Source organism: Benincasa hispida, unplaced genomic scaffold (assembly GCF_009727055.1).
Source record: "Benincasa hispida cultivar B227 unplaced genomic scaffold, ASM972705v1 Contig245, whole genome shotgun sequence".
NCBI lineage: Eukaryota > Viridiplantae > Streptophyta > Magnoliopsida > Cucurbitales > Cucurbitaceae > Benincasa > Benincasa hispida.
In genome coordinates this window covers 1,335,293-1,358,480 of record NW_024064773.1, presented here as the reverse complement: position 1 = coordinate 1,358,480, position 23,188 = coordinate 1,335,293, and the positions used below count along the sequence as shown (strand labels likewise).

Genomic DNA, 23,188 nt, shown 5'->3' with positions numbered 1-23,188 from the left:
ATCATATCATCTAACATTCCTCTCCTTACTTGTGGGCTTAAAATATGAAGAAGACCCAACAAGTAGAAATCAATATTAATTGGGAATGAAATAACATTATAGAGGTTTAAATATACGACCTCCTTAAACCACCTGGTCTGATATCGTATTAAATCCTTGATAGACTCAAAACCTTAAATTGATAGATGAAGGTAAATTTAATATCATATCATCTAATAGTACATATCATATTGAACATAAAATTTTAATCTTCATTCTTTCACACACAAGAAGTAAAAAGTTCTTAAATTTAAGGTCATAAATATAACTTGGGAAAGTTTCTTAGGGAACATAAACAGAGAAAAGTAGTATAAGGGAAAGAGAGATCAATTCAAATATTGATATAGAATTAAGAGGAATGATTTTTACTACTTTATTACCATCTACTCCATGGAGAAAAATGCTCCCCATCTAATTTTTATTCAAAAAAGAAAGCCTTCATACCTTAAAAATCCCATGCAAATCAAGAAAAAAACAAATTAAACAAAGAGAGAGAGAGAGAGATCATTAGTGGTAGCATCCAAATTATACATCTCAAACCAAACCCTAAATGTGTCCAAAAGTTTTTGGTTTTACACATTCCCCAACAGTTAATTCAACAAAAACCCTTATCTCTAAAGAACAAGAAAAAAAAAAATACAAACAAAACCCACAAAACATATTTATATTTTTTTCAAGTCAGAAAATTAAATTGAAAAAACAAAACCCCTTCTCCAAATCCCATTTCTCCATTTCCCCATTTGAGCTTTATCTTGTTTGTCATCTCAAAATCCCATTTCAACAAACTAAAAAAAGAAACATAATTGAAAAAAGAGAGAAAGAAAAGAGGAAAGTTCAATTTTTTTTCTTTTTCCTTTCCAAATCCTTGAGACATATTTCTTCAATTATTCCTCTCATGGATCATGATTATTATTATTGCAACATCCCTTATTTTGTTGAGCTCTCTCCCCTTCCATTTCTCTATACCTAACCAAATACCTTCTCAAAGGCTCAGCATAATCATCAAATCCAAGTGTGGCCAAAGCACAGCAAATATCATCACCATTAACAGTCTTCCTCTTCTCCTTATGACACTTATCCGACGCCTCGCCCGTCACGAAACTGATGAACTCTGACACGCATTCTTGCATAGTTTCTTTGGCTTCTTTGGAGATTTTGGCATTTGGAGGTAGAATTTGCTTCATGATCCTCCCCACATTTGCTATTGGAAGTAACCGATCTTGCTCTTTTACGACTCCGCCAACGCCGTTACCAGCTTCCTCACTTGAACCACCGGTGCTGCCACCAACTCCGCTACCGCCGCCGCCGGTGAAATCATACTTAAATTCTACTAATCTCTCTGGCATGCCTGTGTTTTCATCCATCTAAAAAGGAAAGGGAAAGGGAGAAAAAGGGAAAAAGAAAGAAGCTTTTTTTATCCTCTAAAACATAGACACGTTGCTCCTTATAAGTGCTCAACTTGTTTCTCCCACTTATATATATATATATATATATATATTGATGATGTCTCTATGTATGACTGATCTATCTAAATACTCTTTTTAGGTTTTCTTTTTAAACAAAGATATGGGTAAGAGAGAGACAGAGAACGGTTTTAAACCCTAGAGGGAAATCTTTGTTTGGTGTGATTTTAGGTTAAATTATATAAAATAGGTTAGCATTTTTTGAGATAATAATTAAGTGTATACCAACATTTTTAAAGAATTGTAAATATAGCAAAAATTATTCATAATAAACTCTATCGTTGATAGACTCTTATCAACGTCTATCATTAATAGACTCCCGAGTTGAATCTAAATTTTGTTATATCTACAAATTCTTTTGCATTGTGTTATATCTGCTAATATTTAGGATCTGATAGTTATATTTGTAATTACCCCAAAAAATTCCTTAAACTATGATGTAGATTTTAATTATACCTCTGAAATAGTTTGAAAGATTTCACTTTTATATTTGAACTTTAAAATTTTTTCTAAAAAAATATATCTTCAAAGAGTTTTTTCATTAAATAAGTAAAATAAAAAGTGATGTGTAAGATTTCTGGATCTGGGATATGATAAGGTTCTATGGATGTGTCAATCTAGTTAAGATATCTTGGTATACCTGCTAATCTCCTGACCTTTGGTATTCCTTTTAAAAAAGGTAGGAAGAAATACATGACATCATTTACAACATAATTCATGTTAACGTAGTAGTTGATGTGTGAAAATTTATTATGTAAATACTTTTTAAGACATTTTTTCAGATGAAAAAAATAAATATAACAATCTTAATAATTTATATAGTTGTAAATAATACCATAAACACCTACTTTTACATATCATCTCCCCACCAATTTTTAAGTTTTATTTTAACGATTTTTTTTTTTTAGAACAAGTTTAAATAAAAATCCAAAAATATTATTTCGACAAAATTTCAAATTTTAGCCTAAAAATTTGACTAGGGACATTATTAAAATTCAAGAATATTTTATATAATTTAACATTGACTTTACCTAGTCGAGTCATAAGGGGTAAATCATTTTTGTTTAATATAATACATATTACCTACGAGGAATTTATTGCTATCAACCGCTGAGTTTCGTCATGTATTAAGAGTAGATGTAAAAGGAATAGAGTAAATAAATAATTTTACCTTTATAAATTAAATATATATATATATATATATTTCTCTCATATCGTTAATAGTGTAACAGGTAGATTTCAATTGAGGTGTCAGGAGGAAGTATTGTGCATTGATATTATTTATTTATTTTAGTTTTGATTCTTTAGAATGACATGATTCGTGCTTTTATAAAAAACATTATTTTTGTTTATGATACTGTACTATTTTAATTTTTTTATGGTGTTTTCAGAGAATTTTTATTGTATTTTGTTATGTATGTATCAACACTAAATTTTTCTTTATTAAAAAACCTATTTTCACAACATGTTACTTAAAAGAGAATTAAATTAATTAACATTATATTAGCCACATAATTATCATTATGTGACTAGTTACATTGTATGTAACCTAGCTATCTTGTCTACTAAACTTCTCTCAATTCAATTTAACGAGTCAATTTGGCTTGAATTTTGGTAAAATCAAGTCCAATAATTAAAGAATTACAGAAAATAGAAAAGTTGCGTCAAATCAAGTTATGTGAAGAAACTGTGTGATGATTAAATCGATTTGTCGATCTGCCACTTATTAGAATGCGCAAAAAATTCTAAATGAATTGAAGTTCGGTCATGTAACCGAAAAGAACTTACAACATCTTGAGGGCATGCCTTAACGATTCTACATTGAAAAAATTAAGAAATCTCACAATATTTATAAGATACATGAACTATTTCGATCGTTGAATGATCACTTTTTCCTTTTATATTTTAGAAATGTTGAACTCTTCACTAATTCTTGGCTCTTAATGGGTTTGAAGAGCTTTGTATCATGATGTTTCCAAAATTTTTGGGTCTATGCATGATAATGTTTTCTTTTTAAAGCTAAAATTGTTTTAATCCCTTTTTTTTTTTCAACTTTTCCCTTTTTAAAGAATACTTTTGGAAATTTATTACCTCTTTTGTTATTATTTTAGATAATCTTTTTAAATGACAAAATTGTTGAAAATATTTTAAAATACAGCAAAATGTCACTATCTATCAAGATTTTATTATATTTATAAATAAATTGACTCATTTTCCTATATTTGAAAACAAAAAAACTTTGATCGATTATATTGACAAGTATGAACGAGAATTAAAAATAAAACCATTACTTGTGTATTAAATCTCATAATCAAGAGAATCAAATTTTTCGAGCTAAATGAAAGTTCCTAGTCTCTAACATTTTTGTATTTTTTTTTTCAATTTAGTCCTCAATTGTTTAAAGTCTTCCAAGTTTAGTCCTTTATCTTTGAACATATCCAACTTGGTTTTCCATTTTCGTTAATCTTAAAATTAAACCGACGGAAGATCGATTTACATTATATAGTACATAGTAAATTCATAGGATATTTTAGAGAGAACAAAATTTCATTATTAATTTTCCCTCCCTCCAAAAATTTGTAAGAAACTAGGGTATAAAATTAGTTAATTTCTTCGCTTAATATTAGATGACTATTTTTCGGTAATTATCATAAATAGCACACTCAACTTTTCATCTTTCAAAACTAGCACATTTTTTAAAAAGTCGTTAAATTAATTTTTCTAGATAGATCTCGAACGAGATCGACCACCGAAATTTAGTTTAAAATTTTACTTTTTCTAACTTATTGATTATTTTGGTCCTTTTGGGCCTTTCTCAGTACATGTGGAAAAGATTAAACGCCAAGATTTTTGTAATTTTTATAATCTATCCCAATCTTATACCAAATCTTATATATTTTCAAATTTTCTCCAAATTCGGTTATCTTTGTCGAATATTATATTCAATTCTTATGTAATAGGCCAATTTTTGTTTACATGATTATATAAATTTATAAATTTCCAAATGAATTTACTAATTAGATTTTTTCAGTTGGATGGTTGCATTTTTATTTTTAAATTTTGGGAAGATTAAATTTTGCAAAAAAAAAAAAAAAAAATGGAAAATGTATAAAATCTCAGTACTAAGCTGCCCGAAAATTCACTGATTTTGGTGTTAATTGCCTGAGATTCATACCAAGATTTTATCTGTTTTCCATATTTTACATTTTTTTTGAAAAAATTAATCTTTCCAAAAATTTAAAAATCAAAATTAATCCCTTGAGATCCATCTAAAAAATTCATTTGGATAATTGGTAAATTGATTTGGAAATTAGAAATTTAGCTAAAGATTTAAAAAAAAATACGTAAGATTTTGATATAATATTTGATAAATATAATCGAATTTGGAGAAATTTTAAAAATATATAAGATTTGGTATAGGATTTAGGAAGATTACATAATATTTTGGAAAAAAATAAAAATTACTAGAATTTAGTTTTTTTAATTAATCTCGGTGATCAATCTCATCCGAAATGGAACAACAAAAGCTATTTGAACGAATTTTAAAAAAAGATACTAATTTTATAAGGTAAAAACTTAGAGGTGTTATTTCTAAACATTTCCCTTTTTTCTTCCAAAATATTTATCAATTCACTATATATTTTGTCATCTAAGCTTAGTATCAATCAATCTTAACATTTACTAATAGTGAGAGAATAAATAAAAAGATGGTAACATGAGAAGCTAAATTGAAAGTTCTTAAATAATAACTAAATTGAAAAGAAAAATCTTGAAAAAAGAAAAACTAAAACACACATCTAACCAATTTCCTATAACCCACTAAACTTCATGTTTAAATACGTTTTATAAGGATGGTAAACGTATTATTCGAAGAGAATTATTCAATACAGTAATTATTTCTCTTATATATAAATAATAGCGTAAAAGTGACGGTTACACATATTGTACCAGTCATATTAAATAATCAGTCGATCGATGGTGGATATTGGATGAATTAATTTTGAAACAAGTGTCGGCATAGTTAGGTTTTGCTTCTCTCTTTCTCTCTCCAAAATATTGGAAATGCTTTGTAGGGTTTGGCTTGTGAGTGCCCTCAAAAGCATATAAAGGCTATGGGAAACTTCTCAATTATAGAAAGGTTTTTTTTTTCATGGTCCCCCATTCTTGTTCCATTAGGTAATAATCTCTTTCAATTAGCTTTTAATTTTAAATTAATTAGTAATGCATTGTTATTATTAAATTTTTTTTAAAGAATTTGTGGACTCAAAGTAATGCACGTGTTAATGTACTACAAACACTACCAAATTTAGGCCTAAAAAGACCCAATTTTGATTCTTACATTATAAAAAAATTGATCACCTACACAATGCCCACTACATTTAGGGTTTGGTTTTTTTATCTCGCTTTCTTTTATTTTATTTTATTTTTTAATTCTCCCTATCTTGTTTCATAATTGTAATGCAAATGAATATGATTTCCCCTTCTAGATAAACATCCAAACAAAACCCATATGTAATATTACAAATCTCTTATTGTTATTACTATTTTAATGCTTGATTGGTATTATTATAATTAAAACTTTTCTTGGAATTACAAAAGGTTTAAATCTACAAAGTTTATATTGTAGGAAAACAACAAAGACAAAGTTTTGAGTAAGTTTGAAGTTTGGTACTATATTCTTGATGAGTTGTCCCGATATCTAAACTATATGGAAATAGAGAAAAAAATAATAATAAATTAATAAGAATTTCTACTCCTTATCTACTTATATAAAATTGCTTCTCAAAGTGAACATACTATCTCCATATATCAACACGGGTCCTTTAATTTCAAAATACTTTTATTCTTGTTCACATGAGTCATAGAAAATTTTCTAGGGTGACATCCAATATGAATATGCTTTAATTTTGAAGCTCATCCTATAATTGAGTCACAAAAAAATGAAGGTGTCTTTTATTGATATATGTAGTGACAATAAATTCTTTTAGACTTATCTAACTATGCTAATTTCATAGCTTAAGATGGCCTTCCATTTAGATATAGTCTCGATTCATTCATGTCGAATATTACAATATATGACCATAGAAAAATTATGGGATAGTTCTTTTTCCTTTTTTTTTGTACAACTGTAGAGATGAGGAATAATCAAACCTCTAACTTCTAAGGTAGAAGGTTATATCAATATATTATCATTGAACTTTGGAAAAGGTTATTGGATATAGCAACTGTCACAATCAGGCACTTCCACAAGGTTCATAAAGCGATTGTATGGTACTTGTTTTTATGAGTTGGTCAATTCAAAATCAGATCGTTAATGACATAATAGGCGTACTTTGAAGCTTCCATCCTTGTTTTTGGAGAAAACGGTTTTTGAAAATAGGATTAGAAAAAAGGATTTTTATAAATATTTAAAAGTATGTTTGAGAAAATGATTGACGTGGACTAGAAAGTAACAAATAACAACAACTTAATAACTTATAACTCCGAATAATTTGATTTTATCACGTATATATGTTGAGTGAGAACAATGACATGATTTTTTTCTTTAATATCATAAAACTAAACAGTTGTGCAAAGTTAATATTCATTCTGGCATGATAGATCTTAGTGAAAAAAATAAAATAAAATGAAATTGCCATCCCCACAAAAGAAGATTGGCCCTTTGAGATGACTTGTATTGTGAAGTTTATTTTATATAATATATTGTGAAATGGTTTTGCTCAACAAGCTTATCTAGAAAATCTATATTCATAGGGTTTCATGAATGGATAAGGATTTCCAACATTTAAAATATATATTCCAGAGAGCTTCATGACGTATGGATTAGATTTCCCCTTGAAAATTAAAAGTATTATTTTTTACTAACTATAAGTTGGATAATATACCTTAGATATTAGAAAATAAACTTATTAAAAAGAAATAATTAGATCCAGGAATAAAAAGTAGAGGTTTGAACCACCTAGACACAAGCGGTGGCAAAGAAATATTATCTTGTCCATTAAATTAAAATTAGGTTGAAGTGAATTTAATTCAATGATATATATTCTCTTTTTTGAAGTTTGATCCGGAGGTTTATATGTTGGAAAAATGTTCCACTACACCGTCACATAAATAAATAGAAGAATTAAAAGAAAGCAATAAAATTGAGACAATAAAAATTAATGTGGAAAAACTTCAAATCGGATAAAACTACCGACAAAAAAAATTTCACTATGTGAAAAATTATTAGTCTCTCCCTAGCCCCAATTACAAAAGCACTCTCTCAAATCTATGCCACTCGCACAACTGAGCTAATATACTAAGCTAAAAGTGCTTCAAATTAGGATGATTAAAAACCAAAGGCGTAAGCTCCTTTTATAGTGCTTGGAGCCATCACTTCCTTAAATATATGTGGGACAACTGCTCTTTTAATATTTTTTCAAAACCTAACGGCTGAATATTCCCATTTCTTCAATTTCTTGGACTAAACGACAAAGTTGTAATCATGTTAAAAGTCTTGATTTTTTTAAGTAAAAAAAGTCAATTTATTATGGATCCCTAAACTTTAGGAATTGTATCAATTAAAACCTTAAATTAATAGTTGTATCAATTTAACCCTTGAATGTGTATCAATCTACACCTTCCTTCAAGAAACTTATAATTGTTTCAAATAAACTCATAAATAATTATCATTAGTGAATCAATTTATGTCATTTTATTAAACTTGCCTTTTGAAAATTGTCAATATTTATCCATTCTTACACTGTGTGTAGACTTTTCACATATCCGATCAACAAAATTGGACGATTGGAATTGAAATAGATGATTTTGGACGATTGGAATTGAAATAGATGATTTTCTAAGGAAATCATAATTGATAAAGTATACATAAGTCTCACATAATATTTTTTCTAAACGTGACATAATGAATGGTGTAAATTATAACACACTTACAAAGTTCAAGTTTTAAATTGATAAAATTATTAGTTTGAAGTTTTAATTGATAAGCAATCCCTATAATTTAGGGATATAAATGGGTATTTTTCTTTTTTTTAATATTGGCAACATGTTAAAAATGTTAGTTTACTTAATACTATTTTGGTTATTATACTTTGGCTTTCATTCCATTTTGATCCATGTACTTTCAAATATCCAATTATAGTCTATGTACTTCAATAAATAGTAAAAATAGTCCTTGCAGTTAGTTTATTGTTCTTCTTTATTAAATCTATACCAGCATTCCTCTAATAAATTTTAGAAATATATTCACATAGCATATTTTTTGCATAAAAAAATATTATTTTTATTTAACCAATTTCGATAAAAATTTGACTTTAAATGACTAACTTTAATATTTATTGAAAGTATATGTATTGCTATTTTGGTTGGCTATACTTTTTATCAGGCAAATTGTCTTTTAAAATGTCAAGCATTGTTTGTTTGATTTTTCAGTGTTTATCTGAAACTTTCCTTCCTTCTTTAACGTAGATTTTCAATATCGTTTTTGTTAGAGTTTGTGTGGCTTGGAGCCATTGAAGGTTTCAGAAAAAGAAATGTCTTCTACAATGTTGATCATGTAAAATACTTTTCTTATTGGTGGTTTCCTTTATTGTCTTATTTTGTCAATATCTTTTCCTTTTTAGCTCGTGGTAGCAATGGAAGTTAGGTTGTATGTGTGTTTTCGCTATATATATTTATAGAACAATTAGTCCTCTGGTTTAGGTTGGTCATTTTATTTTGTGTGAAGCTCGTGTTTGAAATAAAAATAACTCAGTGTCTATTCGGTAACTATAGTGTGTTGACAGAGTTGAGTTTCTTAAGGACGTACTTTGTGTTCCTCACATTGAGGGTAAGAAGATTCTTTTGAGAAGGTTTTCTCAAGATTAGAGGAGTCTAAACCATTCAAATAAAGTGGATTTTGTTCTTAGAAGGGAAGATACAATACGAGTGGGAAGTAGTCTCACGACTTAGGTGAGCTCAAGTCTTATAGAGAGGGTGTCTCAGTCTTAAGGGGGACCTAGCTTATTAATTAAGTGATAAAGCTGTACAAGAGTCATTTTAATCGTGCATTTGTTATAGATAAGTACTGTGTTGTAATTGTTTATCATTGATATTAGTGCAAGTTATCTTTCTTGGGCACATTACCCCTCAGATGTTGGTGATTTACATCAAACTGGGTTACCAATCTCTGATGTTATTTTATCTATTTTGCATATTTGATAATTTTCTTGTGGAATGCTATAACATTGGTCGTAACATTGTTAACTTTCAGTAGATATCGCCTTATTATTTTCTCAATTGGTATCAGTGCGAGTCATCATTATCTCTAGTATTGTAATCATGTCATGCACTCATGGAAGGAGTAAAAGAAGGAGGATCTACCTCTAATCCACCTGTACTAAATGGAAACAACTATGCATATTGGAAAGTGAGGATGACTGCCTTCCTAAAGTCTTTAGACAGTAAATCTTAGAAGTCAATTATCGTTAGATGGTGACATCCTCAACTATCTAATGAGAAAGGTGAACTAAAGCTCAAGCCTGAAGTTAAGTAGACTGAGGAGGAAGATGAAGCTTTCCTTGGAAACTCTAAGGCCTTAAACGCCATATTTAATGGTGTTGACAAAAACATCTTTCGCTTGATCAACACTTATGTGTCTGCCAAAGAAGCCTAGAATATTCTTGTTGTTGCTCACGAAGGAACATCCAAAGAGATGTTTAGATTGCAGTTGTTGGCTACAAAATTCAATTCCCTGAAAATGCAAAATCATGAGACTATTGCAGAGTTCGATGGGAGACTACTTGACATTGCAAATGAACCATTTTCTCTGGGAGAGAAGATTCCTGAAGAAAATCTGGTACGAAAATTTCTCAGATCCCTGCTAAAGAGATTTGACATGAGGGTCACTCCTATAAAAGAAGCCCAAGATATCTCCACTAAGAAAGTTGATAATCTTTTTGGATCATTACTCACGTTTAAAATGTCTCTTAGTGACAGGTGTACGAAAAGAAACAAAGGAATTACTTTGCAGTCTTCAATAGACAAACATTCATTTGAATCAAGAGAGAAACCTGAAAAAAAACCTTGTTGATGTAATCTCCTTATTATCAAAACAGTTCTCACGTGTGTTGAAGAAATTTGAGAAGAAGTTTGGCTTCTATTCTCTAAGAGTGTCTAAAAATGGCAACAATCTTGGGTCAACTATTTAAAGATCTCAACGATTTAAGAAGGATTTTGACAAACCAAGAGGAATGATACAAATAAAGATAAGATGTTTTAATGTAGAGAATGTGAAAGATTTGGTCACTATCAGTCAGAATGCCCAACATTTCATAAGAGACAAAACCAGAGTTATGTCATTACCTTGTCGGATGAAGAGTTTGATGACAATAGTGATACTGAAGAAGATGTCAAGGCTTTCGTCAGTTGCATCTCATCTGGCAGTTCTGAAGATAAACAGCTCATAAATGATCTAACTGCAAAAGGTGGTGATGATGAAATTCATGACTCATCAATTGTATCTGCCTATCGTGATCTTTACAAGAAAAAATATGAGGATGAAAAGGCTCTCGATGTTCAGAAGGAAATGATAGAATCACTTATTATTGATAACACTCGTCTCATGTCTATTATCTCTTATTTGAAGCGTGGACTCAATAAAGTTAAAGCTGAGAAAGAGTTGATGTGTAAATCTGTAAGGATGTTATATTCAGGAGTTGATCACCTTGAACAAATCCTTTCTGAAAGTAAGTCGTCCAAGGATGTTTGTGCCATTGGGTTCATTGGTTCCAACTCTTCAAAAAAAAGACGGTATTCAAACAAAGGGAAACAAAAATTTGTGTTTGTGAGAAAGTAAGAGCCTTGGAAAAATGCGCAGCCTGAATGTCCTACCACAAGTCTGAAGGGATTGGGATTCCCCACAGCGGAAGCAATTGGATGCATCAATCTCTAAATTTCGTTTTATAGAACGTACAACATAATTCAGAGTGATGGAAACCATGAAAAAATATAAACCTATGCATGCTTTCTATAGTGTTAAAATAGAGAGGAAGAGATTAAGAAATCACTCACCTTCGAAGACCAATTCTTCACGTTCATCTCCAAATCAAGTCGTCTTCTCCTGATCTTACGAACTCAGCATCCACGAACTCAATGAATAGGAACGAACACCACCAAGGGGTCTTTCCCGTTATTCTCAGGGACGAGAACCGTGTAGAGGTGTGAGCTTACACTCAATCTTAGGGTAAGGAAAGGAGAAGAGAATTGATAGTTTTTTCTCTATATGAAATTCATAGAAAGAAGGAGAACCAGAGAGAGACCCAGAGAGAGAGAAAATATTCCCCTCTTCCAATTTGTTACATGTGAGAGGGAGAGATTAAGGGGTGAGGGATTTATAACTCGCTCCTCTTTATTTTTAATAAATTCAAATTCAAAATTTTGAATTTAATACGTGTATGTATATATATAATATATATATATATTATATATATATATATTAACCACTTAATATATATTTACAACTATATGTTATATCACCTATAACATATAACTTATAGTTAATGTTATATCACATATAACATAAACTATAGTTTATTATTCTCTCAAATAACCTAAAGTATTAATATGATCAATTCATATTATTTTAACCTATAGTTTTTATATGAATCACATTCATATAAATAATAATTGAATCATATTCAAATTATAATACCTCTCAATAAAATATATAAATTTAATATGAATCGTATTCATATTAATTTTATATAGTTTTTATATGAATCATATTCATATAATTAATATTTGAATCATATTCAAACATTTATTTCTCTCATAAAACTATATAAATTTAATATGAGTCATATTCACATTAAATTTTAACATCTAGTTTTTATATGAACCATATTCATATAACTAATATTTGTATCTTATTCAAATATTTATTTCTCTCGTAAAAATGTATCAACATAAAATATATTATATAATGTATCAATATACATTATTTTACTGTATCTTATACAATTAGTTTCCTTTAATTAATTTGAACAATTTAAATCACACCAAAATTAATTTGATTACCATCAGTTCTTATTGAGCTAACGAGGGGGACCTTATGAACCTACAAATTGAAGATCCAATGATACGAGATTAATTTATTGAACTCTTTTAATCAAATTAATCAACATTCATTAACTACCGGCCACTCCACTAAAGACCGACGACTGAACTTTTCACATTATAGATATGTTTATATGTCGATTAGATATAATCAATCAATAATGCGTTGACCCTTCACAAATTAGTATAGTTGGGTCAAATTACCATTTTACCCCTATTGTTACATCTAACTTCTTAAGTACCATTGATCCCTCTAATGAACAATTAATCATAGTCCAACTATGACCAAACTCCTCTCGAGCCAGGAGAGGGTGAGGTGTCTCATTGTTCAAGCCCCAAAATCAGCCCTTAAGGGAGCAATTTATCTTCTTACCCTAACTATAGGGAAGTAATGAATTCTTTCTTGTGTAGTTGTGTTCCCAACTCCTCAATTAGACGAATTCCCAAAAAAGTATGCTTGTTGAGTCGGAAAATCTGGCCACTCTCACCCATATAAATCAAAGGATCGCCCTCATAGGTAGGAGTTCACAACTCACTTAGAATTAAGGTCAATTCACCTATGATCATCCTGGTGAAATGTAAGTATCTTCTAGAAACGACGTTATAAAGAGAGACTTAACATTACGTGGTCCGAACTTTATACAAACTCTTTTGCATAAGATATCTTGCTTACATGTCTCCATAAGAATAATCAGGATCAGATCATTTGTAGTACTTTATAACAATGGTAACCACTACAAAGCGGGTTGTATCAATAGTGTTATCAAGATAAAGTACCCAACCTTATCCATATACTACAGACCATTTAGGTTATTAGTTAAATATAATCTACCTGTATGTCTTCACATACATGTTTAAGTTACATCAGATAACCTTGGATCTTAGGTTAATGTATTATTGTACAAGTAATATAAAATTAATCAACCACTGATTCAACTAACATAAATCTACAAGGCTTTAGGGCATACACCCTAACAAAGTCAATTTCAAAACAAGAATTACTTGAATTGAATGCAGTGGATCTATCATTTTGTGGAAAAAAAAATTGACATAAGACCCTATTGCCACAAGTTACATGGGTATCATAAACGTGAGAACCGCTCAATATTTTTTGAATTTGTCTACAACAGAAAATAAAATTCTCCCATAGTGAAGAAAGTTTGGAAAGTCAAATCCAACCCAAATCATTGTAATGTTATTCTTACATCTCTTCGATCTTCAACCAAAGGTGATTAGTTTTCTGACAGTGGGTGTGTTGGGTGTTATGTCCTAAAACTCGTGGTTTATAAACAATAAACTTACTCTGTTATCAATAAAGATGTTCTTGAGATTTTATTCAATAAAGTTATTATTGAATATATGAATTGCTCATTTCGTTTTAGAAAGAACCTAAATCCAATAAACTAAAGATCCATGGCTATTATATGAATACTTGAACTTTACATGGCGACATAAGGATGAATCAAGTTCGAGTAAATAACCAAAACAGTATATAGTATATGAATAAGGTTGGGTGCATTATTCTAGTAACACTATCGGATGCGGCCCACTCTGTAGTTATTATAATTTGTTGTAAAGTGCTACAAACGAAGTGATCCTGATTCGTTCATGTAGTGACATGAGGAGCGGGAGCATCCTATGCAATGAGTTTGCATAAGATCGGACCAAGAAATAAATCACTCTTACTTTATAACGTTGTTTACTGTTTAAGATTGACTATTTCAAATCGATGACCTAGATAACTTGACCTTAATCCTGAGCTAACTATGAACTCCTATTTATTCGAGATTATCTTTAGATTTACATGGGTGAGGGTTGGCTCAATAGCGCCGGCTCAATAAGCCTCTCATTTCAAGGGTAAGATCGGGTAGATAGCTAGGGACATAGGGTGCAAGACAGAATTCACTTCTACCCATTTTTAGGGATAGTAGAGAGGTTGTTCCCTTAAATTCTGACTCCGGGTCTTGAACAAGGGGCCCAACTCTCTCATTGGCCCGAAAGGGACTCGGTTTAATGATTGGATCACAAATCAATTGTTCACTAGTAGATCAGTGGGGCTTAAGGAGCAAGATGTAATCTCAAGGGTAAAAAACTTTTGACCCAACCATTATTAAGAACAACCTATGAAGGGTTAACTTACTAATCATGGTTATATCGAGTGGACACAATATATCTACAGTGAGGGAGTGCAACTACGGGGCTTTAGTGGAGTGACCCTGTAGTTAACGAATAGTGGTTAATTACATTAAAGAGTTTAACCGGTTAATCTCGGATCGTTGGAGCCCATGATTTATAGGTCCATGAGGTCCTCTACTAGCTCATATTGGACTAAACCTTATAACAGTGTGACGAACGAATTTGAAGTATTCGAATTCGATTTTTGGAGCAAAGCGTTAAATATATATTATATATTTAACCTAATGTTTAATTGTGTATTAAACATAAAGAGAAAGAAAATAGATTTAAATATCAAGATTATGAATAAGGATTCATATTAATTGAGATTAGTGTTGGATTTAATATTAAATTAAATTAATTAAAATTTTTAATTAATTATTTAATATTAATTTAATTTCAAAAATTAATTATTAGAATTAAATTTAAAAATAAATGAAATTGGTCAAAATTTCAATAAAAGTAAAAATAGTTAACTAGGTTAAAATTACATCTAAAGTCAAAACTGTTGACTAGGTCAAAAATGCAATGAAACTCAAAAAGTTGACTTTTGATTTTAAAAGTCAAAAAGTCAAAATTGTTGACTTTAGACTTTGATAGTCAAACTTTGACCTTTAACCAAGTTAGTGGAAAGATCCAACATTTTTTTAATGGGAAATTCCAATATTTACATTGCTAAGTGTTATCTTCAATTGGAGACACTTGCCCCACTAATCTCACTTTGAGTTAGTGGATTTTTTAGTGTCAAATTTTCATCAAACTGAAAGTTGCATGTTTTACATGAAATGACCTTTAAAAGGAAGAATTTTATGTTTTCTACAACTCTTGACCAAGTGGAATTTTATGAGATTATTTGATAATCTCAACCTTATTTTCTCTCAAATACTTAGCCTTTTTCTCTCCAAATTAATCACTTACCAGATCCCACCATCTCGTTTTAAGGCTGAAGAATAGTCGGAAAGACTCTTTTGGCTATCTACGAACCGTTCATGAGGAGATTGGAGCTGATTTGGAGAAGACTTGAGTCTACAAACGTTGTATTTCTTCTATCCCTTTGTTCTTATTTTACTTGCATGCTTATTCTTTAAAATTAACCTAATTAGAGTACTTTAGATCCTTTAAATCTCATAGGGCTCATATAAGTAGATAGCTTTGGTGGGAAAAGATATGTCACGGTCTGTGTTCATGATTTTTCCAAATACATATGGGTTAAATTCATAAGAGAGAAGTCTGAGTCGTTCCAGGTGCTCGTGACACTATGTCTTCAACTGTAAATAGAGAAAGGGCTGAACATTATCCGCATTCACACTAATCATGGCATAGAGTTTGAAAACAGTCAATTTGATCAATTTTTTCATTCTGAAGATATACATCATGACTTCTCTACTCCCATCTCACCTTAGCAGAATGGAAAAACCGCACTCTACAGGAGATGGTTCATGCTATGCTTTATGCTTGGTCTTCCTTATCATTTTTGGGCCAAAGCTCTGAGTACTGTTTTCCATATACATAATTGAATTGCAATCCGTCCTGGCACTGACTACACAAATTATGGATTTTGAGGGGGAGGAAACCTAATATAAAATATTTTCACATTTTTGGCAATCCGTATTATATATTAGTTGATCGAGATCCAAAGAAAAAATGGAATTCCAAAAGTGATGAAGGAATCTTCTTGGGATATTCAACAAATAGTAGAGTTTACAGGGTTTATAACAAGCGTACAAAGAGTGTTATGGAATCCATCAATATTGTCATAGATGATGCAAATGGACGAAAAATTGTTGCTGAGGCAAATGAAGATGATGATGAGTCTATTGTGACAGATGTGTATAAATAAAAACCAATTATTTCATCAATTATTGATGACAATTCTTGTGACATTACTGAAAATTTTGATCATAGCACAGTCTCGGATAATGAAGAAGATCAAAAGCATACTAAGCAGCCTTCTAGTAGAATTTTGAAGAATCATCCTTCCAGTAATATTATAGGAGATATTGAGTTCGGAGTTTCCATTAGGAAGAAGAAAAGTGGATTACCTACAAATGATTGGTAACATTTGTTACGCATCTCTTATGGAACTTAAGAATGCAATTAAAGTTTTAAAATATGAGCATTGGATAAATACTATGCAAGAAGAATTGAAACAATTTGAAAGACATCAAGTCTGGATGTTGGTTTCTCATCCTATTTCAGTAAATGTACTTGGCACTAAATGGATCTTCAAGAATAAGTTTGATACAGATGGAATGGTTACAAGAAATAAAGCCCACCTGGTTGCTCAAGGATATTCTCAAATAAAGTGTGTTAACTTTGATGAGACGTTTGCTCCTGTGGCTTGCCTGGGAGCCATTAGACTGCTGCTAAGTATTGCTTGTCTGCTAAAGTTCAAACTTTATCAGATGGATGTTAAAAGTGTCTTCCTTAATTGATACTTGAATGAAAAAGTTTATGTTGAACAACCTAAAGGCTTTATTGATCCAGTTCATCCTAGTCATGTGTACAAGCTGAAAGAATTAACAACGTGCATGCAGATGCAATTTGGATCTTAAGCACTCTAACTATATTAATTTTTAGGATCAAACATGTAAGTTCAAAGGACAAAATTAGGGTTTTGAGGTTACAACCTTTGTAGAACTCAAAATTTCAATAACTCCTTGCTAATTTCTAATTACGAACTAGTCATAGACAACGAATGGAGTCTTTCCCGCTATTTTCCGTCCTTAGAACAAATTATGGGATCCAATTGCGTGAGAAATTGAAGGGAATTATGAGAGTTGGTGTGTTTTTGGAGAAAAATTTGAGAAGAACAAATGCTTCTCAAATCAATTTTGTATGAACCTTTTTGCAATTAAAAAATCATCTATTTAAAGAAGATTTTATGCAACTTAATTGCACCAAAAATTGACACAAAAAAATATTTAATTAAGTGGGAATTGATGTGGTTAACTAAGTGGAAAAAGTGGGAAAATCCACTTTCCAATTTTCTTTTCTTTTTAAATTAATTTTCATAAAATCAATTTAAAAAGAATATTATTTTTTAATTTTTGAATTTCATAAATTAACATTTAATTTTAAATAAAATGAATTCAAATAATTAATTTTAAATATAACTAAGTTTAAAAAATTTAATTAATTTAATATCAAATATTAAATCAATAAAACACCAATCCTAAACATAAATCTCTATTCATGTGTACAATATTTACAATTCTCCAAATTTCATTTAATTCAACAATTAAACGTCAATTATATCACATATAATTAATGATAATTCCCTAAACTAAATTTGAACGTTTCAAATTCTTTCATCACATTGTCCTAAAGTTTAGTCTGATATGAGCTAGTAGGAGATCTAATGGACCTACAAATCATGACCTACAACAATCCAAGATTAATCAGCTAAACTCTTTAACCTAATTAACCAACATTCGTTAACCACCAGAACACTCCACTAAAGCCCAATAGTTGCACTCTCCTCATTGTAGATATATTTTTGTCCACTTGATTTAACCATAATTAGTAAGTCAATCCTTCACAGGTTTTTCATAATTACGGTTGGGCCAAAGTTACCGTTTTATCCCTGTAATTACATCTTGTTTCTTAAGTCCCACTAACCATCTAATGAACAATTGGTTTATGGTCCAACCACCAAATCGAGTCCCTCTCAGGACAATCAGAGGGTGGGGCCCCTTGTTCAAGATTTGGAATCAGCACTTAAGAGAACGACCTATCTACTAACCCTAGAAATGGGTAGGAGTGAATTTCATCTTGCAGAACTATGTCCTCAACTATCTACCCATTCTTACCCTTAAAATGAGAAGCTTATGGAGTGGGCGATGTTGAATCACTCTTGCTCATGCATATTAAAGGATAATCTCGAATAAATAGGAGTTCATAGTTAGCTCACGATTAAAATCGAGTTACCTAGGTTAGTCTTATTAGTAAACGACGTTATAAAGTAAAAGTGACTATTTCGTGGTCTGGTCTTATACAAACTCATTTTATAGGACTCTCCCACTCGCATGTCTCCATATGAATGATTCAAGATCACATCGTTTGTATCTAATACAAAGTGGGCCGCATCTATAGTATCCCCAAGATAACGTACCCAACCAAATCCCTATACTATAGACAGTTTTGGCTATTACTCGAACTTGATCCACTTTTATATCTTCACATAAAGTTCAAGTATTCATGTTATAGCCAGCAGTTCTTAGTTTATTGGATTTAGGGTTAAAAGGTGTAATTCACTTATTCAATAACATCTTTTGCTGAATAAACCTCAATAACATCTTTATTGTAAAATAGAATATGTTTAATGTTTACAAACCACGAGTTTTAGGACATACAACTCAAGATAAGCCTCGAAAAGCCCTATATGTGTTGGAATTGGTGTCCTAATTCTCCCGGAGTCTCGTAGAACAGTTTGTACACATTGTTATTAATAAAATATGTGTTATTTTATGTACATTTACTCATATCCAATAAACAAAGATCCGTGGTTATTTTATGTAAATTGAAGCATGTATATGAGATATACAAGTGGATCATGCCTTAAGTAATAACCTAAATAGTCTATAGTATAAGGATAAAGGAGGGATACCTTATCCTGGTGACACTACTGATACGACCTGCTTTGTAGAGGTTTACAAACTTTATAAACTACTACAGATGGTCTGATCCTGACCATTCATGTAGAGTCATGCGAGCGGGGGTGTCTTATACAAAGAGTTTGTATAAGACTGGATCACGGGATGATTGATCTTTATATAACACCGTTGATACTTAAGACTTACATCTCACTAAAACGACCATAGGTTACATGACCTTAATCCTGAATGTTTTGGAAACTTCTGCATCTGAGGGTGGTCCTTTGATTAGGGAGTGAGAGTGGCCAGATTGCCAACTCAACAAGCCTACCTTTTTGGGGATTTTTCTGATTGGGGAGCTGGGAACTCAGTTACACAAGACGGAATTCACTCCTTCCCTGAAGCAGGGGTAAGTAGATAGATTGCTCCCTTAAGGCTGATTCCGGGTCTTGAACATAGTGGCCACATCCTCTGTTTGGAAGAGAGGACCCAGTCATAATAGAACTATGACTTATTGTTCATTAGAGGAATCAATGGTACTTAAGGAGTTAGATGTAACTACAAGGGCAAAACGATAAATTGGCTCAACTGTACTTACGAGTGATCTGTGAAGGGTTATCGCACTGTTGATTGGTTAATATGGGCACGAAAATATATCTGTAGTGAGAAGAGTGCAGCTGTCGGTCTTTAGTGGAATGCTCAGCAGTTAACGGATGGTGGATCTCGTGACTAAAGAGTTTAGTCAGTTATTCACGTACTGTTGGAGCTTCAAGCTACAAGTCCATAAGGTCCCCTTGGTAGCTCAATGGATTCAAGTTGAGAATCAGATTTTGGGGTTGATTTGAAATGTTCAAATTAACAAGAGGAAATTTAATTATATGTGATATAACTGGTGTGATGTATGAGATACATCAAGTGGAGGAATTAATGTAAATATGATTTACATTAAGTACCATAAAATAGAAAAAGAACTATGGTTTATATGTTTCATATGATGAAATATTAAAACTATAGGTTATAAATATAATATGGTAAGTTGGTTATCATATTTATTTATAATTTATTAATTATATGGTAATTAATTTCTTTTCCTCTAATAACCGATTGAGTGAGAAGTTATTGGAAGTTTTATGGTAACTGTGTTGTAAAAGGAAAATTGTTTTCCTAAATTTAGTAGTTGCCTCATTCAGAAAGTTCTCACGGAGACAAGCTATCAAGTGAAAGAGTTTCACTAAACGATAGCATTCACAGATTAAACGATCATGTATAGTTGACTATACGATAATCACTCAGCTAACTGTAGCTACACAATCGAGTAGCATAGTCTATGTAATAGGTTGTTGTTTACTAAACGATCAAGCACATTGTCTATACGATAGACCAGCTTCTTATCTCCCACTTGCTCGATCGTAGACCTCCAGTTTCTTCCTCAAGCTAAGATCAAACAGAGCCCACAACTCTTAAATTCTCACACCGAGAATACCAAGGTAATCATTTTGGTGGTGTCCTTACTCTGTTTGTGAATTGAGTGGACTCGATTAGGTTCAAGGAGCTGTTCATTGTGTTCGTGGTCATGTTGTTCCGGTCGTTTTGTTCGAGAGTTGTTGTGGACGCATTGTAGATAGATCGAGGGATTCTTGAATAATAGTTCTTTAAAGGTATGCGCTCTATCCCTTATATAATCTTTTAGCATGTTGTAATTTCTTTTTGTGCATGACTTGTTAGTTTTTGTTTAGACTGTAATTGTTTGTGTTCAATTCAAATGGAATTTGGAATGATCCCTTCCGCTGCTCATGGAGATCCTCGTGCTTGATTTCCTTCAGTTTTGTGTGAAACAAATACCTCGTGCTTAGTATGATCACCTATCTGAATTTCTTTTTAAGCGTGGATATGTGAGAGGAGAAGTTGACAAAATGTTGTTTGTGAAGATAGAAAAAGGGAGTCTTGTGACTATTCAAGTTTATGTGGATGATATAGTGTTTAGAAGAATGTCTCAACACTTCATAGATTTGTTTGTCAATCAAATGCAAATTGAATTGGAAATGAGTTTGATGGATGAACTGGCATATTTCTTGGGATTCCAGATGAAGTAGCTTAAGGATGGAAAATTCATCTCTCAAATGTAAAAGACACAGTCGAAAAATTTGGGCTTGAAAAGGCTCGTACAAAGAGAACTCCTACTCCTACACATGTTAAAATGTCTAAAGACTTCGATGGGTCTTGTGTTGATGGGAGCTTGTACCGAAGCATTATTGGGAGTTTACTTTATCTCACTGCTAGTAGGACAGACGTTGCATTGTTATAAGAGTCTGTGCCAGATATCAAGCTAAACCTAAAGCAAGTCATTTGTTAGGTGCCAAATGAATCATCAAATATATTAATGATACCGGTGAGTATGGTCTTTTGTACTCTTTTGACACTAACAGCTCCTTGGTAGGCTACTGTGATGCAGATTGAGCTGGAAGCTCAGAAGATCAAAAAAGAACTTTTGGTGGATGTTTTGTTTTGGGAAACAATTTGGTGTCCTAATTTAGCAAGAAGCAAAACTATATGTCTCTCTCTATTGTTGAAGTCGAATATGTTACTGTAGAAAGTAGTTGCATTCTACTTCTCTAGATTAAGCCAATGCTCAGAGAATACGATGTCATGCAAAATGCTATGACATTTTACTGTGACAACTTGAGTGTCATAAATATTTCTAAGAACCTAGTACAACACAATAAAACAAAACATATTGACATCACACACCATTTCACCCGAGAATTGGTAGAAAGTAAACATATCATCGTGAAACATATTCGAACTTAAAATTAGATTGTTGACATCTTCACAAAGGAACTAGATGTTAAAAGGTTTGAGGCTCTATGTACTGCCCTAGATCTCTTTACAATTGATTTGTAACAACTACTCAATTTTTGCAAGTGGGTTGCGAAGGGATTAAGGCCCATTTCACCGAAGCAGGACATGTGGCATAATCATAATGCATGTCGAAGAGCAGATCAGTTTAAGTTAAAAAATATCTATTGCTTATGTTTTTCATAATAACTCTCGTCAATTGTGTTTTCGTATGAAAGAAATTTTGAATTTTTGTATGCCCACGATCTTTTCAACTTCGTTTGTGTTCGTGGTTTCTCTCTGATGGTTGCAAACAAAATGGTGAGAACATAAAGAGAAACTCATTCTTCTAAAAAAAAATTGGTGCACTACAAGAAAGGCAAACAAAAAGAAGATCGTTGAATCTTCCAATGAAATTTTTCTAACAAATGTTGTGGAAGCTGATCAGATTTCAAACTAAAAAAGAAGTGAGATAACGTAAAGGTAAGAAGAACCTTCATCTGGTAAGAAGAATGTTGCATTGTGCAAGATGTTGGGTCAAGGTGATGTTATTCCTTCACGTTGTGCAAAGCGAAAATGAAAAACTCATGTGACAAAAGCTAAAGGTAAGAAGAAGAAGAAGGGGGAGACCTCCCTTAGACTAACCATGGAGGACATTGTGGGTCCTGGTGCTGAAATTGAACATCCCCATCTTTCGTCTGATCTTCAGAATGTTATAGGTAATAATCCTCTTTTTGTTGACTTTAAAAATGAAAATGTTACTATGGTTGAGGATGACATGCATGTTGCGACTATAGAACAAACTCAAATTGATGAAAGTAAAGTAAAACGGTTTAGGATTTCTAACATTACAGAATCGTCAAAAGATAAATTAACTGAAAGTAATCCAACTGTTTGAAGGGTCAAGTCCAGTATCAATGAAGCTATTCAAAATGTTGAAACGGTTGAGGCTAAGCCTCTAAATGTGTTGTTGAATGTTATTATATC

At 31.4% G+C, this 23,188-nt stretch overlaps 1 protein-coding gene across 1 annotated transcript; it reads right to left on the bottom strand.

The window, feature by feature from the left end:
* Window positions 1-597: 597 nt before the first annotated feature.
* LOC120069146 (nuclear transcription factor Y subunit B-1-like) lies at window positions 598-1,403 on the bottom strand. Its single transcript, XM_039020828.1, has one exon. The coding sequence runs from the start codon at window positions 1,401-1,403 to the stop codon at window positions 933-935; it is 471 nt and encodes a 156-aa protein (XP_038876756.1). The 3' UTR covers window positions 598-932.
* Between the last annotated feature and the right edge of the window lie 21,785 nt (window positions 1,404-23,188).